At 46.3% G+C, this 19,014-nt stretch overlaps 1 protein-coding gene across 6 annotated transcripts in view; it reads left to right on the top strand.

Annotated features, from left to right (window-relative positions):
- The window catches only part of MKNK1 (MAPK interacting serine/threonine kinase 1), a 47,047-nt gene that overhangs the window by 16,881 nt on the left and 11,152 nt on the right, over positions 1-19,014 (top strand). For 5 of the 6 annotated variants that reach the window (XR_006205833.1, XM_042951021.1, XM_042951024.1 and 2 more), the window contains exons 5-12: positions 1,482-1,636; positions 1,979-2,080; positions 4,137-4,234; positions 7,454-7,533; positions 9,082-9,155; positions 11,294-11,398; positions 14,633-14,688; positions 17,650-17,745. Coding sequence is in view for 5 of the 6 variants with exons in the window: in XM_042951021.1 (XP_042806955.1) it covers positions 1,543-1,636; positions 1,979-2,080; positions 4,137-4,234; positions 7,454-7,533; positions 9,082-9,155; positions 11,294-11,398; positions 14,633-14,688; positions 17,650-17,745 (705 nt within the window). In the remaining variant the exon portion in view is untranslated. The remainder of the gene's footprint in view (positions 1-1,481; positions 1,637-1,978; positions 2,081-4,136; positions 4,235-7,453; positions 7,534-9,081; positions 9,156-11,293; positions 11,399-14,632; positions 14,689-17,649; positions 17,746-19,014) is intronic. The other variant, XM_042951023.1, reaches the window with a different exon arrangement.

The following is a 19,014-nucleotide window of genomic DNA, read 5'->3' as shown; positions in this document are numbered from 1 at the left end:
TCCCCATGGCCAGTGCCCCTCCCTGGGCTCCTGAAGAGCCCCCTGTGTTTCATTTCTGTAGAATTTCTCAGTATGTTGGGCAGCTTTTTCCCTTTCATTTACCTTGGGGGGAGGGTGGATACTGGATGCTGATTCAAGTTGGATTCTTTGAATTCATAACTAGCTACAGTCCCCAGATTTATCTTGTGCTTGAAGCTATTAGCCAGAGTACTATTTTGAGATCCCCTGTGGACTCCTTTTATCCATGTGTTTATCTGTTCCCTAAAATATCATTGGGGGCACCTGGTGGCTAAGTCGTTTGAGCGTCTGACTTCAGCTCAGGTCATGATCTCACAGTTCGCGAGTTCGAGCCCCATATTAGGCTTGCTGCTGTCAGCATGGAGCCTGCTTTGGATCCTCTGTCCCCCTCTCTCAGCCCCACCCTGCTTGTGCTCTCTCTCTATCTCTCAAAAATAAATAAACTTTAAAAAATATTTCAAAAAATGAAGTATAATTGAAGATCTGCTGTCATCAGATCCAAGAATGGAGGAGGAATCGCCCAAACCGGGCTGTCAGACGCTCAGCTGTCTAACTGTGCTTTCCAGGCTGTGGTGTCGACAAGTGCCATCGCTCTGCTTTCTCTTAATGGCTGTTGGGTACTTGCTTCTGAGAACAATGTATAGATGTACATTGGCTCTAATCAATCTTCCTGAGCCAAGTTGCCATTTCTCCGACCGTGTTCAGCCGGAGTCCTCCAAGAAGAAAGTGGGCCCTTCCCCTCAATGGGCAAAGAGCCAGCTTCCATTTCAAAACCTCTTAGGAAAAAAAAAAAAAATCCAACAAGCCAGAGCCTGTGTTTATTGAAGGTTGGTCTAAAAGTCTGTCATACTGAATGCCCCACCAGTACCCGAGTGCCTCTATTTTAGAAGGATGTAAAGGTTTAATCACCCTGGTGGGGATTTAGACCCAGAGACTTCAGAGAAATCTTATTATTTCTAACTGCAGGCAAAGAGTATTAAGGCTTCACTCTGCATCAGGGGCATGACATGTTCTATAAGTAATTTATCTTTAATAGGGGAAGGCCCTTACTAGAGTGTCTTAGAAACAGTGCTGTGATTGGGCCCTGGTTCCCTGTGCCCCCTTTCTCTTTCCCCTCGTGCCTCCTGCTTATTCTTTCTGTCCCTACCCTTTCCTGCCCAGTGTATCCAGTGTTGAAATGCTTGCCTCACAAATCCTCCCTTGAACATGGGGAGCCTCCCTTTAACCTGCTGGTCAATGAGAGATAATAATGTTTTTGCAATGAATGACCTCATCCAGCAGCCTGATGTAGACCTGTCAACTGCAGACTTCTGAATGGACCCTAAATGTATCCTCTCAAATAAGGAGCAGAGGGGAAGGGGAGAGTGTGCTCGGGGCTCCACAGGTACTCAGGTCTTTGCTGTTAGACATGAAGTAATTTAGGGCCATCCTCAACCCTGTCCCCTGCCCCATTGTACCTCCAGAGGCTGCTCCACCAAAGGCCTGTGAATCTATGTGCACATCCATTCAGATGTTGCTGCATATATGACTTCATTTGCATGGACCCCTCCCAAGCCCACGCCCTTGCTTAGCTCCCTGGGTCCTGCCTTTCTGGTGCTGAGGCAGGAGGACGTCACAGGTGGGACTCTGCTTATGGATTCATTGTTTTTGTTGGGAACTGTAGTTTGACTGGTGGCGATCTAGATCCATGTGCTAATGAGCCTGGATAAAGCAAGCTCTGCTATCCTCTTTTAATCTAGCCTGTCTGTCTGAGTTCCTTTCCACAGTTAATGATCTCCTATAATGGCTTTGCCTTTAGTTTTGCCTCCTGGGTCAAACAAATCAATAGTCCTCACAGATATTTAAAAACCATCAGTGTGAAGCTCCTGGGTCCCCCCCCCCACACTTTTTTTTTCCCTTCTGGGTGAACTTATGGCTTGATCAGTATAGTGATGTTTCCCTTACATCTCTTTTCTCCCAGAGATGGGCAGCAGTGAGCCCCTTCCTATTGCAGAAGGTGACAAGAGGAAAAAGAAGAAGCGGAAGGCCCGGGCCACTGACTCCTTACCAGGAAAGTTTGAAGGTGGGTCACACGACTTCTCAGATCTGGGCCTACGGCTCTACCATATGGCATTCTGGTAGCCCATGGATCTAGGTTAGAGCGTGCATCATCTGAGAGCCACCTCGTGCTTATCTGTGTGATAGGGATGAAAGATGGGATGGCAGAGCTCTCGGGTGGTGTGCTCTGAATGCTTTCAGCACTTCATCAGGGGAACAGGAAGACCAGCTTGTCAGACTTGTATATGGAGTGAGATCACTTGGTGTGTTTCAGCTCTTTTCTGATGTGATCTTTGCCCCCAGCTTGTTCCTGCAGGGGCTGCTGAGATGTAGAACAACCAGGTAAGAGAGAACACCTAGGGCCACAGCTCCAGATGAAAGTTAAATCTTCTATAAGCAGAGGATTTGACTCCTAGAGATTGCAGCTACTTGTGCTGTATGAGTTTGACTCCATTTTAAGAGTTCATGCCGTGTTCAGGTTGTGAGGCACAGATTCAGTGCTGGTCCTGTTATCTCTGGACATGTGATGAAATGAAGTGAATCACTGAACACTTTTGCAAATGGATCAGTAGCTACTCCAGGAGTGACACCTCCCCCCTTCATTTATTGTGTTTCTTTCATCATGAGAACTGAAACAGCTTCCCCTCATGGGCCTTCTTTCCAATGTTGCAGATACACTAGTGAATTGATTGTTTTGTACAGTGATTCTAATAACGAGCCCTTTTATGAATCAGGAATATTTGGGCTTCTAACCACCAGCCTATCCTGACATGCATGAAAGGCTAATGCCAAAGTATCCATTGTGAGAGAAACATGTCATTTAAAATACTTACAAACAACAGTGTACATGCTTATAAACAGTCACAAGACCAAACTGTGATGGACCCAGGAAGGTACTTAGTGTAGGGTTTGTCTTTAACTTAAAACGTAAACATATGTGTATAGGAGGGTCGTGGGGATTGATAAAAGCCTCAAGGTTTTTAGAATAGTTTCCAAATCAACAGGTCTTGCCCTTTCAGTGAACATGAGAGTATTTCCTGTTATTCAAGGATGGCTTGTGCAATTATAGGCTTCTCATGCTAAAAGTGATAAAATCTAATTTCATGGTTTGCAAGTGTTCTGCTCACTCTGTGGGTTTAAATGCTAGGCTGCCTTGAGAGGAAACAAACTGAAGAATGGAGGTCAAGGGAGGAGGAGGTCAGCTCGGCAAAGGCCACGATGGAGCTGTGGCTTTCTTAGGAAGGGGCTCAAAAATTTGTGCTATTTGTGAGCTTAGGCAGGTTACCTGTATGTTCTTTCAACCCAGGCCTATTCCTCTGTTAGAACTGCCCTGACTCAGCACCCTAAAAACCTCAAGGCATCCGTTTGCATCCTACTTCTGTCTCCTGTTTCCTGTGGGTGACTTCTGGAAACTTCTCGAAACCTCCAGTGACTTCTGTGTGTGGTGTAAAATAAAACTGCTTTATTTCCCTTTTATCACCAGTGCCTAGCACAGACGTAGGCACAGAGCAGGTGCTCAGAAAATGAGTAAATGAGTAAATGAATGAATGATGTCCATTTGAATCACACTCCTTCTATGAGAATCCCCCAGTTTCCCTAAACAGATTTAACCTTTCCCTCCCCTTGTTCTTTTTCGCTGAGTCTTGTCCCTTTATAATAGTACTTACCACTGCCTGGTTTATTCTGGAGTCATTTGTTGATATGACTGTCTTTCCCACTGGACTGTGACCCTCAAAGGGCAGGGACTATACTTTATTCCTCACTCTGTCGCTACTATGAGTTTAATATGTTGTCCGGCACATAGCGGATGCTCAGGAGGTGTGGGCTGAATTGAAACTCTTTCACTGACCTCATCTCTAAAATGAGGAACAGGATGCCTTCGATGTGGTGTGGCTGTTGAGAAACTGAGTCCTAAGATGGCTGGAACAGTTAATGATCTTCCTCATCACTGAGTGCTGCGGAGCCATTGTGTGTGCCTAAGCTGTCACACAGGGACAGGCAGTGGCAGAAGCTCCTCTTTCCATGTTGGCTTGAAAATGCGTGACTCACCTCGTAATTCCTCTCACCCATTTCGCTTCTAGATATGTACAAGCTGACCTCTGAATTGCTTGGAGAGGGAGCCTATGCCAAAGTCCAAGGTGCCGTGAGCCTGCAGAATGGCAAAGAGTATGCTGTCAAAGTGAGTGTCTCATCTGGATGCCAGGCTTTACTTTGCAAATAGGTGTCGCTTGCCCTAAGCCAAATAAATTTTATATTCTGCCATATGGCAACTCAATAAAAATGGAGGCTCCAAAGTTGTATTCACTGGATTCAGCTCTTGGTTTTTCAACTTACTTGCTGGGTAACATTGGGCAAGTTACTTAACACCCCTGCCCTTCAGTTGCCTTATCTGTAAAATGGGTATAATAATAGAAACTATACAGTATTGATGTAGGAATTGAATAAATATGTGTAAAGTGCTTAGAACAATGCCTGGCCAGTAGTAAGCTGCTTTTGATTATTCTGAAAAATAAAGTAAGCTTCAGGGAGTAGACAACCAGATTTGGAATTAGAAGGCCTACCTGAATCTCTGTTTTAATTTTTTTTTTTAATGTTGATTTATTCTTGACAGAGAGAGAGACAGAGCATGAGTGGGGGAGGGGCATAGAGAGAGGGAGACACAGAATCCAAAGCAGGCTCCAGGCTCTGAGCTGTCAGCACAGGGCCCGACGCAGAGCTCGAACCCACAGACCGAGAGATCATGACCTGAGCTGAAGTCGGACGCTCAACCGACTGAGCCACCCAGGTGCCCCATGAATCTCTGTTTTAACAAACTACTACTTGACTTTGGGCAAGTCACTGAACCTGCTTAAGCCTCAGTTCCCACATCTCTAAAATGAACACAATAATACCTGCCCTTCCTATCCCATGGAGTGGTTATGAAGATGAAAATAAAAATGAACTGGTAGATTTAGAGACCCTACAAATTATAAAATGCTGTAAAGTGATGTATAGTATAATAATGAGGACTGAGCACTCAGCTTTGGGGCAGGAGAGGTGGCTCCTTGCTGCATGACCTTGGGGTGGCTCACTCTACCCCTCTGTGCCTCCATTTGCCAGCTCCACGTGGAAGAAGGGATGGATCTGAAAGTGTGGTTCCTGCACCAATAGTGTCAGCATTACCTGGGAACTTGTCAGAAATTATAGATTATCTGGCTCCATCCCAGACCTACCAAGTCAGAAACTAGGGGTGGACCCAGCAGTTTGATTGTAGCCAGCTCTCCAAGTGGTTCTGACACTTGCTGATGTTGGGGAAGCCCTTATTTAGGACCATTTTCCATTTAGTGTGGATCAGAATCATCTAGAGAGCTAACAGCGCAGAGACCCAGTTTCTTGATAAAGGATAGGGTCTAGGTCTTTGGTTTTTTTTGTTTGTTTGTTTGTTTGTTTTGTTGTTGTTGTTGTTGTTTTACCAAGTTCCCCAGGTGATTCTTACACCCACCAAAGTTTGGGAACCACTAATCTGGAAACAAGGTCACATTAAATCCAAGGAGGTGATTCAGGTGTATTTCCCATCATCCACCTGAACGCCCAGGTCAAAGCGCTGCCTCATACAGGCAAACCCAGCCAAAGTGGCTTCTGAAAGAAGTGTTTCTTCTTTTAACCAACTGTCCATAGTCCCAGCTGTGGATTAATGAAGGCAAAACTTCTGCTAAGCCATAGTCCTTGTTGCTGGAGTGTTGCTTCATATGGTAACGAAAGTATTACCTCAATTCCTTTTTGGAAACATCAGTATAAATTACAGGTAATTTTTTAAAAATATGCTTAAGTGTGGCAATAAATCACAAATACAAATTGATTTTCAAATGCATCCATCCAGACCTATTTCTTCGGGGTTGGATCGTAAGAGGAAAACCAGGCCCTCCGTGCCTCCCCCAGCATCTTTGGTGCAAACACAGGACCCTAGCTTGGTAATTCTTTGGATTGAGCAGTTTGGCCCACATCTCTCCTGTCCTTTGGAGGCTCCCTAGAGATGTACTACTTCTGCCAGCATGGCCCCACAACATTGGTTTTATTAGGGCTTCCCTACAGGCATCCAACTGACAAATCCTAGAGTCTCAGGATTGGAATGGAGTTTCAGGATAATCTGGTCCTGAATTTCTTCCATAACTCCTCAAATAGTTGCCTGTGTTCTGCTCCCCCACCTCTGATAGCAGGGGTCCATTACCTCTGCAGAGAAAATAATGCCATTGCTGAATAACTTGCCTGCTACAAGGTTCTTCCTGACTTTGATGCGAAATGCTAGGTGAGTGAACAAGTCAAATAGCTTCTTTGCCCCGGCACTGCACCTCTCTGACTGCTTAGAAATGGGCCCGCAGTGGTTTACTAACACACGTGGACTTGTATAGAACATTACACCTGGACATGGGTGTTTGTGCTGCAGCATATAGGAGTGATTTGAATATAGCAACCTTGGAATGAAGGAGCAGGATGTCGTCGTCTGTGCTGTGCCCACTCCGCATGTGGGACTGTAAAGCAGAGCCGTCTCTGCAGAGGACTTGCCCCCATGTGCGACTTGCGGTGGTCTGGGGCTCGGGAGGGGTCCATGGAGGTGTTTGGAGCTAACCAGTCCCTCCCTACTTAAACCACCTGCTCACCTGTTGGCTCACCCCTTCAGTTCGTACTTGCCAGGCACCCCCAGGTACGGGAGGGAGAGACAACTCCCCTCAGCTCCCTGAGAGAAGCTGGACAGGGTACAGACAGGGATAGGATAGCAAGGGCTTTGGAGGCAGCTCTGGACTGGAATGGCAACCCTTTCACCACTTATCAGAGCTGTGGGCAGAATGTTTGACCTCTTCCTGTCTTTTGGGACTGTGTTGTAAGAGTTAACTGAGACCAGGGACCTGAATTACTTAATGGAGTGCCTAATGCAGCGCCTGCCGAAGGGCACGTTCTCTGCAGAATTGCAGAGGTGGAGTCTGAGCTGGGCCTTGGAGCTTTAGTCCCTTTCCACTGTGTCCTCCATCCCCCTTGCTGTTCCTTCAACCCTGGGAGGTCCTTCAGTGGAGGTTGTAAATCTTACCCTTAAGGCAGGAAGAGATGCCCTTGGGGTAGGAGCTGGGTAGAGGTAGCTCTTTATCTTCTTGCCGGCAGCTTCAGTCTCCCCTGGGCAGCTGGGGGCAACCACCCCATGGCTTCCCCCGTGTTTGCCTGGCCAGAGTCAAACAGGCCCAGCCAGGCTGGAAATCCCTCAGGCCAGTCTGTCGTGTTGCCGGCAGAGTCACAGTGCCAGGGTCTACTCCAGGCTTGTGCTTGAAACCGGCTGTGGGCTGAATTGGGCCTTGCATTCTCCCAGAGGGATCCTGCTGAGACATGTTTTGAGGTCAGGTGGGTATGACAGATTTTATTCTTCCCACAGATCATCGAAAAACAAGCAGGGCACAGTCGGAGTAGGGTATTCCGAGAGGTGGAGACGCTCTATCAGTGTCAAGGAAACAAGTGAGTACAGTCTTGGGTTACTTGCTACTTCTTTTGGGGGGATACTTAGCCGCAGAAAAAGTTCTTTCTCACCACCTCCCGACCCCAGCATTTAGCTCTCACTCCTTGGCTACAACTGCACAGGATTCCTTCTGTCTTTCCGTGTTTAAAGAGAGAGAGTGGGGACAGAAGCAGTAGTGGCCTTTGCTTCTGTTCAGGCTGCAATACTATAAATAACAATACAGGCAAGTTGGAAGAGTGAGCAATCTGAGTGAGGGGCTGGGAGAAAATTGGGATTCTGTTTCTTTCAAGTGCCTGTGGGAACCAGGCCGACGGAGTGTCTGTCCCCTGACACGCAACTTTAGGGCCCAGCTGTAATGACTAGGTGAGGATGTGTTCCATTCCTAGCATACCTGTGTCTGTGTGGCCACTGCTCAGGCAGAAGAAGCTGCCGGGCACTGTGCTGGACAGCTGGGCCAAGGTGGTCTCCAGCCCCGCCTCAGCCTGCTCACCACCAGCTCCAAATGAGCGGCTGTCCCACGGTGGCTTTAAATCAGGGTCACCTCTAAGACTCTGCTTCCCACTCTCTCTCCCTGCACAGCAGGGTCAGCGGGGAGCCAGCGGCCAGGTATTGATGGCTTTGTCATTAAGCTTGGAGGGCGGGGGCTGCTGTTGATTTAACTCCAGGCGCTACCTCCACAATCTTCTTTCAAATCAGGCCATTTCAGTCATCTTATTTGGATGCCTTCACACCAGTAAAAGCCTGGTGTCTCCCAAAGTGGTCAGCATTTTTTTATGAGGGACAGATTTTTATTTTCAGCCCTGCAGCTTCTGAGTTCAGCATTAGAGACTCTACTTGGTTTATTTCGTTCTTTAAAAGAAAAAAAGCCCCCAACACCTCCGATATCCAGGCTGGTGGCTTCCCTCCTGAGTTACAAGACGACCTTGTTGGCAGAGCCCGGTAATGCGCAGGCAGACAGAGAGTGCTCACCGGGGAAGGCCACAAGTGCTGCGGTGGCGGGAACGCGGCCGTTTCATTAAGCAGCGCTTAGCAGTTAGGGTCTAGCGGTGCCCACGTTAGGCCCCAAGTCTATTTGACAGATGTTTCCATTTTCTCCAGGCAATGTAAATACTGCCCCGTGATTTATGGGCAAGAGGGAGGGCAAGTAATTATTTGCTGCCTGCCTCCAGGACACACACCTACTATTCAGTGTTATTAGCCGCAATTGCTTCCAGTCGGCTGCAGATTTTATTCAGTTTAATGTGACCAGGACTTTTTTATAACTCTACCTAGTGGGTTTTAGGGTTGGGGTTTGACAGCACAGGCTTGGTGAAAACACCAGAGACCGAACATTATGGAAAGATAAGGTGACCTGAGTCTTGCTAACACCACTGGCTACTTCTCAAACATGGGTCTTTAATAAGCATTCTGATTTGAAGCTGATTTCTGCCCTGCTACAGGGCGTTGTGAATTTTTTTTCATTGTATATTTGTAAGCGGGCTTTAATATATGATACCATTTTTCTTTTTTTCCCCCTTTCCTCCTATTTTTTTGTTTTCCTATTTAAGGAACATTTTGGAGCTGATTGAGTTCTTTGAAGATGACACAAGGTTTTACTTGGTCTTTGAGAAATTGCAAGGAGGTACTTACTGTTGAGTATGTGTTTGGACTTCTGATTAAGACCCAGAACGGTGATCATCCATCACGAATCCCAGAGACTTCTAAAATGAGTCAAGCTAATAAAAAGGATGAAGGACTTAAAACTGCCCTTGATTTGGGAGAAGGGAGGCCGGAGGGAAGGATGATAATTAGCATTTTGCAGAGCCTAGAATGTCACCTGTGTGGGCATTCTAAAAATGCCTTCTCATTATAATAGGACTCATATATAGATACATTTACTTATCAATTTATCAATCCAGTGTTTTGACATGTTCTCTATTTAAATTAATTGTGGGGTGGAAGCTCTTGCATACATTGTGAAGGCCAGAAAGGCTCACCAGAGGAACGGAGGGTCCCATGGCTTAGGACATAGACCCAGGATAGAGAGGAGGCCTGAGAATCTGGATCCTTCAGATGGAAAGATGCCACTCTTAACCATCACCACTACTGCCATCTCCCACGCACATAGTCACTGGAATGTCTGTTGAAGTTGCTTTCCTGACGTAGAGAAGGGGATAGAGGAGCCCTTGCCCTCACCATCATTCATCCAGCCCGAGGACAGATCTGCAGGGTACAGGTTAGGGAGGCTATCTGGAGCTGAGTGGAGGGCCATGTGGAGGGGTTTGGTGGCTAAGGGAGCATTCTTTAGAAACCAGTAAAGCTGAGTTTAAGTATAGCTCCATCACTTACTAGCTGTGTGACCTTGGGCAAGTCACATAACCAACCTTTCTAAACCTTTCTAAACAATGTTCTCGTCTATAAAATAAGGATAATGACAGTACCTACCCTCTCTGATAGCGCTGAAGATTAAATGAGATCATTCATGTGAAATGCTTTGCACAGTGCCCCATAGGCACTAAGGGGTCAATAACTGTCAGCTGTTAATATTATGAAAATTATAGGGTGTACTGGAGGCTATCTTAGAAGAAGTAGCATGTCACTCTCTATCTTCCGCTTGAACAAATTTGGAAGCAAGAGACTCACTAGAGTAGAGCAAGCCTGAGACCTAGCCAGGAGCCAGTTTTCTGGCAATGTTCCTTAGCATGCTGGGATCCTTTCATTGTTTAATCTGGCAAGTGAGAGATCTTTCATCCCCTCCCCATGCCAAAAACCAGCGATAAGTAAACACGTGCCATTTTTAAGATACAGAGATGATACCTCCAGCTTCCAGGAGTGAGCATAGACCACATGGAGCCAGGCCATGTGCTCCTGCCCTGCCCAACAACATGGAGACATTACATTTGAAATGCTAGGGGTCATCTATAACCGTATTGCTTAGAGTGCAACCCTACTGAGGCTAGACCCAGTGGGAAAAGAGATTGTGGATGGCTCAGGGCAGCCCATGCCCCCAGCAGTCAGACCACACATCTGGTTCAGGGGATGTGCACAGGTTCTCCGGTCAGACTTAGTGGGCTTACGTCCTCATGCCTCCACTTAGTGGGGTGTCATCTTAGCAAGTGGCTTACCCATTCTTGGCTTCAGGTTCCCCACCTGTAAAATGGGGATAGCTGTATTTTGTACATTTCATACAGTTATGGTGAGGCTAAGATAATCTGTTCAAGAGTATTACTTAGTGCCTGGCACATAGTAACCACTCAATAAATGTTAGCCATTGCCAACAAAGTAGTAACAATGGTATTAATAATAAATAGGAAAATTCAGAGGGAAAGTACTTTCCCCCCTTTTTCTAGACCTTTATATATCTGGTGAGGGTGTGGAATTTCTGTTTAAAGGCTCATGCTCTTGTTTGGATCTGAGATCAAATGCAGAGGAGGTAAAGTTCCTGTGGAGAGGCCCCCAACCCTATGTGGATTCACTTTTAGTTCTTTCTTATTTCATAAGTCAGACCTGCCCTGATGGTGCTAGTATTTTTGGTCATTTAAATAGTTGTTTGCTGTCCCTTCTGTGCTCATCATGGGCAGGTACAGAAGACAGCAGTGCAGTTCTGTTCCATCCAGTTCTGTGCTCGTGTCTCCTCAGTGCCAGGTACCAAATGGGTGCTGGACGTTTAGTGATGAATAAGCCTGTGTCCTCACCCCAAACTTGTGAAAACTGGCCTCTGAGAATTTATACTTCCTAAGGCCCGAAAAGGCATAGCTGTGTGTCTCCTCTGCTCCCCAGGCTCCATCCTGGCCCACATCCAGAAGCAGAAGCACTTCAATGAGCGAGAAGCCAGCCGAGTGGTGCGGGATGTGGCTGCTGCCCTTGACTTCCTGCACACCAAAGGTGAACCAAGCCTTTGCCTCAGTGATTGGGTTGGGCCAGCCAGCCTCTGAGGATGGAGGGAGAGGAGCTGGGCCAGGAGCTGGTACAGCCGGCAGGCCCGCCCATGAGGGTGAGGGAGCAAACCAGGATGGCACTAGGCTTCTGATGTGGATGGTGGGCAGATGTGGCGCTTTTAAGAAGGGGAGGGACACAGGGGAAGGAGCAGGGAGGAAAAAGTAAATTTCATGTTGAACAAGATGTGTGAGCGTGTGGGTATGGATGATCTCCTTCTCCTGTCCTAGTGAAGAGTGCAAGCCTCATCATAACACTACTATTCCAGTGTAGATATGTGGGTGTTACTCTTTCTAGTCTTTAACATAGGTCACCTGCATCTCTCCAGAATCAGCATGATAGTATGTATCTAGTTTTGTATCTTGTTTGTCATAAATGGAAAATGCGTTTTTCTACTAACATGGTTGAGGTATCTGTTGAACATTGCGATGGTAAATCACGGGTTGCTATTGTCCAAATTACACTTCAGTTAACAGTCCCTTATCTAAAACTGATTATTTCAGAACTTTTATAGTGGATTAAATCTTTTTGCAAATTAAATGTTTTTGTATTTCCATAAATATGTTTGACTATTACATTTTTTTAAATGTTTATTTACTTATTTTGAGAGAGAGAGAGAGAGAGAGAGAGAGGAGGGGCAGAGAGAAAGGGAGAGAGAATCCCAAGCAGGCTGTGCTGTGTCAGTGTAGAGCCCAGCGCAGGGCTCGAACTCATGAACCATGAGATCGTGACCTGAACTGAAATCAAGTTTTGGACACTTAACCGACTGAGCCACCCAGGCACCCTTGATTATTATATTTTTTAAATTTGCCTAACAGCAGTGCCACGGAAAAATGAATTCTGGCTTCACTTTTTACCCACTGTGTGCTCTCTCGGTAATAATGCCAACCCACAGAGTGATGGTGTGAAGAGAGAGAGTTACATCATCAACAGTAGTTAACACTCACAGAGTCAGTGTTAGGCACTATTCTAACTTGCTTACGGAATTGCGTGCAGCCTGTGTCTGTGTTGTGTATGTATAGCACAGTTGGAGCAAAGTGCCCGGCACTTAGTAGCTCAGTAATGTTATCTCCTCCACCCTTAACCCCTGCCGGACAGAAGTATTTTTATTCCTAATATTAATTCCCTTAAAATAAAGCATTGTGTCTGGTGGGGGATGTGGGTGGAACGAATAATCTGGGACTTAGCTCTGCTCCCTTCCGCTATTGTGGGTATGGGCCAGCCACACTGGTTGCAAGAGACCACTTGTAGGCATGCTGGGTGCACAGAGCAGCGCAGACCCGGGTGGCATGTGTGCAAGGAAGTTCAGCCTCACTGGTCCCGCCTTGTTTCCCTCCATGGCTAAAGGGAGATCTCCGTGTCGACAGTGCCCATGTTGGGCACCTGACTTGCACGTGGGATGAAAGTTCCTAGGAGGGGCATCTGTACTTTCCCCCGCATGATGAATAGCACTAGTTCTGTTTCTGAAAGCTGGGATGCATGTAGGTAACACCTGCTTGACAAAGATTTACAACTGTTCCCCAAGCTGCCTCTGTAGATTGCAAAACTGGGTCACGCTTTTTGCAAGATCCATACCTTAGAGGGGGGTAAAGGCGGTTTTATTTTTTATTTATTTATTTTTTAATTTTTTTAGAAGAATGCACTAAAGGGAACTGAGCTGCTATGTCTTAGGAGTTCTGAAGTGCTTGTTAACATCTAGCTGGCCAGCTGCCCATGTGACTTGAAGTTGGAGGGGATGAAAAACGATTTCCAGCTGAACTTGGCTGTTTTCTAAATAACTTCACGCTGGGAAGATGAATTGGGCAAGAATGGGTCAGCCCTGAAACAAGTTCCACACTTTTAAATACTGGACACACTGCAGCTTAACCTCTGGGAAATGAACCAGAGCAGGTCGATGGCTGGTGTGCTCACAAAGGCAGGCCCATTATTACGGCATGGTGCTCAGTTCTCAGGCTGGGGGACAACTGGGCCATCGGCACCTATTTGGAGAGCAGGACTCCATGTGTGGCTCGTGATCCTTCTGTGGGAGCACTTGCTGTAATGGAAAATATCTTTCACTTTTAGTGCAGCAAGCTGTAGCCCGACTCAATTTGTACAGCCTGGACAGAGCTGCTCTGGGTTCTCATTCAATTAGGTGACTGATGAAGTTACTCAGCCTGCTGGAGCTCAGGTTTTCCCTCCCTCACGAAGTGCCTTGGGTGGGCTGGGCCTCTGCCTCCTACCAGGGAATCGGAGGGCTGCCCAAGAACTTGGTCATCGAGGGAGTTTTAGGAAAGCAGATTCTGCTTTTCCATCTTACTCCATGAATCCTCTGCTACTTTCCAGTACTTCTGGGCACTAGCTGTTTGGCTCTTGCTCAACCTTCCAGCCTTTCTGTCTCTGAACTGTGCGTTCTGCAGGAGGAAAGAGGGATCAAGGTTTCTGTGTCCGCCATGGCCCCATGAGTTGGTTCTTTGTCCCTGTCTTTGGTCAGAAGGTGGTTTTCCCCCAGGTGCCCTCTTGGCCAGGTCAGCAGCCTTGAGCGCCTCATGGAGTAAGCTGCTATCTGCAGGAGGTCTGGTCAAAATGCAGGGCAGGTGTCTCTTAAGAACAGCACCCTCGGCCAAAGCAGTCCTTGCTGTGCTTCTAGCATGACTATTTTGGACATGCAGCGCGGGTGAGAAAGGGATTGGACAAGCTTTGGAAGATTTGTTAACTAACACTTGGCGCTCTGACCATTCAGGGAGTCCCGCTTAGGGAATCATCTTTAATACACATTGGCCACCCAAGAAGAAATGAGGTAGAGCAGCCTCAGTCTCCCCAGATGCTCTTAAACAAGGCACTAATTATTTCTGCATTGCTGTCCCGGCATGGCCATTTGCAGGGCTCTTTGCTCTGCTTCATATTAGCTTCTTATTCTTGGTCGTCCCTGCGGTGCTGAGGAGTAGGCTGGCTGGGACTCGTTCGGCCCAGCTTACCCCTGCCAGACTTCTAAAGCTTTGGCTTCAAAAGAGCTTGCAGAATCAACTGTGCTTTTTGGTTCGTCTCCGGTTACTCCTGCCTCCTGCAGCTCGTTGATTTTTTAATGTACCATAATTGGGAATTAATCTGCGAACAACAGCATTTGGAAAAAATTAATTGTGTGTGGAATGTTTGATAATTATGTGCGTATGTTAACCCATTCTTTGCTCTTTGTCATTTCAGGCATTGCTCACCGCGATCTGAAGCCAGAAAATATATTGTGTGAGTCTCCAGAAAAGGTACGTAGGGCTGACTTGGGAGATTACAGTTTACACTGATGTGGGGAAGCCACTTCCACTTTCCTTTGGGTTGTTAGCAGCACCATTGGCCTCGGGTACCAACCTGAGCTGATTGTTATGAACCTGTGAGAATGTTATGCCTACTGTGTGGCGTTTCTGCCTTCCCAGTTGGCTTCCTCCCTGTCTCTTCCTTGCTCTTTATCAATAGTGTGATCGGCTTGAGCCTGAGAGTTTATAAAATACATGGGACCTGCACACAACGAATGTTTTCTAGTCCAGTCTTTAGAGCAATTGATGTGAGTCATAAACAACAACTCAATCTTCTGGGAAGCAAATCTCTGCCTAAAAATGATGTTTGTGTTACGGTACACACACCAGCTAGTGTCCACCACTTGAAGTGATAATTAGGAAGCAAGTTCTTAAGGGTTTCTGTTTCCATTTTTGTTTCCAGAGGTGCCCATTAATAAGAAAACACTTACATTTGGTGTTGAACAGATGCCACATACTCTAAACTTTACCTCAACCTACTAGTAAATGGAAGTGTTTGCCCTTCTGTAAGCATGTATCAATTTGACAAATTCTGTGTTTGTTGGAGGGACTGAGGCCCTGTCGGCACACATTCATGGCTCTGCGTACGTATAAGAGTGTATACATATGAACACACATATTGGTCTGACTGAAGGGATAGCTCACAAGCAGGAATGGCTTCGAGTGAACGTGGGAGCCAGCCTGCTACTTACAGCTCTTTTGTGGGGATAGTAATACGTTAGCTCAGATAAGATCTTGTGATTTCCCGTCAGTGCCTCTGGCAGAAGACTTTATGATTTGTCACTATTATCGTTATGATTATTAGTAATAACCCTAGCTAACATTTCTTGAGTACTTATGTTGTGCCTGGCACTTATACTCAGCTGATAAATAGTATAGATTAAAACTAAGGTGGTCTCACCCCAGAACTCCACAGGCGTTCTAAACCACTCTGTTGCCTCTGATTTACAATATGCTTTCATGTCTTTTATCCTTTCATTTGATCTTAATGGTGCAGGATTGTTGCCCCTTTTCTGTGGTTGAAAACTAAAACTAAGAATGACTGAGCATCAAAAGACATTGTCAAGAAAACAAAATGACAAGCCACAGAATGGGAGAGAATGTTTGCAAATAATGTAGCTGATAAGAGTTTAATATCCAAAATGTATAAAGAACTTCTAAACCTCGACATCAGAAATACAGCCCAAGTTTAAAAATGGGCACAGGACTTGAATAGAAATTTCTCCCCCAAAAAAGTATACAAATGTCCATTGTACATATGAAAAGATGCTCAACATCCTTAGTCATTAGGGAAATGCTAATTGAAACCACAATTAGATACCACTTCACAGCTACTAGGATGGTTAGAATTTTAAAAAGAAGGAAAAAAATAGGTAGGAGTGTAAAATAGTGCTGCTACCATGGAAAGCATTCTGGCGGTTCCTCAAAAAGCTAAACACACAATTACCACACCACTCAGCAATTCCACACCTGGGTATAATACCCAAAAGAATTGAAAACAGAGGCTTGAACTTGAACATCAGTGTTCATTGGAGCGTTATTCACAATAGCCAAAAGCTGGAAACAACCCAAGTGTCCATCAACAACAGGTAAATGGATAAACAAAATGTGGCTTGTCCATACAATGGTATGTTGTTCAGCCGTACAACAGAATGAAGTTCCGATCCACGCCACATCATGGATGAACGTTGAAAACAGTATGCTAAGTGGAATAAGCCAGACACAAAAAGACAGATACTGTGTGATTCTACTTACATGAAATATCTGAAATAGCCAAATTCATACAGACGGAAAGTAGGTTAGACATTACTAAGGAGAGGGGGGAATGGGGAATTACTATCAAATGGTTTCTGTTTGGGATGATGAAAGAGTTTTGGAAACAGATACTGGTGATGGTTGCACAACAGTGTGAATGTAATTATTGCCACTGGGTTATTTTCTGTCCTACATATTTTACCACCACCACAACAAAAACAGAGAGGCTAAGTGAAAAAGAAAAGAAAATAGAAGAAGGAGAAGAAGGGAAGAAGGAGGAAGGGAAGGGAAAGGAAAGAAAGGAAGGGAGGAAGAAAAGTTGAGAGACTGTCCTGGCTTCCCTAGCAGGTTAAACGGCTAAAGCTGGGACTCCCAAAACCAGCATTTTGGAGTGGCTCACTGGGCTGCCTCCACCACGCAGGCCACTCTCCTGCTTGCACACAAAGTGCCCTCCCAGTTGGCTCCAGAGATGACTAATGCTGTCTGTGGTTTCAGGGGCAACATCCAGTATGGGTGACCAGCCATCCCGGCCTGCTTGGGCCTGTAGGCTTTCCCAGGATACATAACTTTCGGTGCTCAAACAACAAAGTCTCAAGCAAGCAAAGACAAGTTGGTCACCCTGAGACACCGAAGGTCATGCCCTGCACTGAACAGGCCACAAGGAGTCTTTCAGGAATACATACTTCTCAGATTCTGCAACCTATACCATCATTTGTCATTTGTCATTTGTGGGCAAGAGTTCCATAGGCTTCCTGCTTGTTTTACTAAGTGCACAGCAGTCTGACACCACGTAGCGTGCACGTTTTTCCTTAGGAAGTGAGGAAGGGTGTGGGGCAGAGGGCACCTTAGGATATATCCTCAGGTGATTTCTAGTTAACCCAAGGACAGCAAACATTACCTAACAGATAAAGCTGGGCTTCAGCATGGTGGCCATATAAACATAGAGACAGAGAGACAGAGAGACAGAGAGAGAGAGAGAAAGAGAGAGGGAGAGAGAATGCATCCTCGAGGGCAAGAGTAAGAGTGAGCCAGTGAGAGGCCCCCCCTCCTACATGAGGGGAGGGAGTGAGAGGGGGTAAGTGTATCACAGTCACACTGGTCTCCTCCTGCCCTTGGGTTTCTTGTATTTGTAACCTTGTTTTCGGCTTTCCTTTTCAGGTGTCTCCGGTGAAAATCTGTGACTTTGACTTGGGCAGTGGGGTGAAACTGAACAACTCCTGCACCCCCATAACCACACCAGAGCTGACCACTCCAGTATGTATGGCTGGGCACCCTGTACCGCCTCCTTCAGGGCTCCTGTCATTTGGAGTACCCACAACCCAAAGCTGGAGTGCAGAACAGGGGCTAAGGAAGGAAAACCGAGTGTATCTACATCATTGCCATCTGCCTGAGTTGTCATCTGGCCACTGCATAGTGGGCCCCCCCCCCCCCCGCCAGTGCTTAACTGCTGATGAAAGAACTTGCAGTGTGGGGTGGGTCCTCTGCCAATGACGGGACAGATTGTATCTATGAGAACAGGCTGAGCCCTGACTCCTGACCCAGGTAAAGACAGACGCTGTCCCAGGCCAGCCCTTTGCACATGGCACATGGTAGCTCTGAGAGTTCCGCTGTGCCCGGCAGCATCTGGGCGCGTCCCCCTGTGATGGAGGACAGGAGTGTGGTCTCTCTGTGGCACGAACCGAGAGGTCCCGGCTCCCTGCACGTAGGATCACTTGGCTGAGTTATCCTGCTGCTTCCTTCACTTCACATTTCATGCCCAGATGTGCAGCTGGGAGCTGTCCTTCCTAAGACGTCTCTTGTACACACCTGATGTACTACAATTATTGTGAGGCTTTTGGGATTTGCATGCTTCATAAGTGAATTTTCCTAATACCCTTTTTTAAGACATGCATTTCAGTATGCTCGTGTCTTATTCTAATCAACATTATTAGAAATGTTTCCATATTAGCTTCTACTACACCGAACTACCTTGTTCTCAAAGTCATTAACTCTAATTACCAATAACAGAAAGTCCTTTCTCCATTTCCCATCTTCCCATGTAATTAGTTGTGTGTGTGTTGGTGGAGGCCAGGGAGGTATCTCTTGGCGAGCCTGAAATAATGAAGAAGGGAGCAAAAAGTATTTGTTTTGTTTTTATCAGCATTTTCCATGCAAGGATGGGAGGAAGGAATCCTGAATTCTTATACTTGGTTACCACTGATGTGCTTGAACCAAATCCCTGCCCCATCCTAGTCCTTGGTGTTCCCATCTATAAATGGGAGAAGCAAGGAGGTTGGATTTGTTCTAAGAGCTGTTCCAGCTTTGATGGACTCTTAATTCTAAATTCTTACTCCTCCTTGGTCTAAAATGACAGAGAAGCTTGGCAGGGCTTCACCTGAAGAACTCCTTGCCTTATGGGATTACATGTCCACAGACCCCCTCCCAGAGCCATGCCCCTGGTACAGCCAGGTGGCTGTATATTAGGTGACTGTCTGCAGAGAGCTGAGGCAGAGAGACTCCTGCAGCTTCTTGACCAGGAGCCTC

The sequence above is a fragment of the Panthera leo genome, chromosome C1 (assembly GCF_018350215.1).
Source record: "Panthera leo isolate Ple1 chromosome C1, P.leo_Ple1_pat1.1, whole genome shotgun sequence".
NCBI classification, from domain to species: domain Eukaryota; kingdom Metazoa; phylum Chordata; class Mammalia; order Carnivora; family Felidae; genus Panthera; species Panthera leo.
Note: the sequence above shows the minus strand (reverse complement) of the source record. Positions and strands in the feature narration are given on the sequence as shown.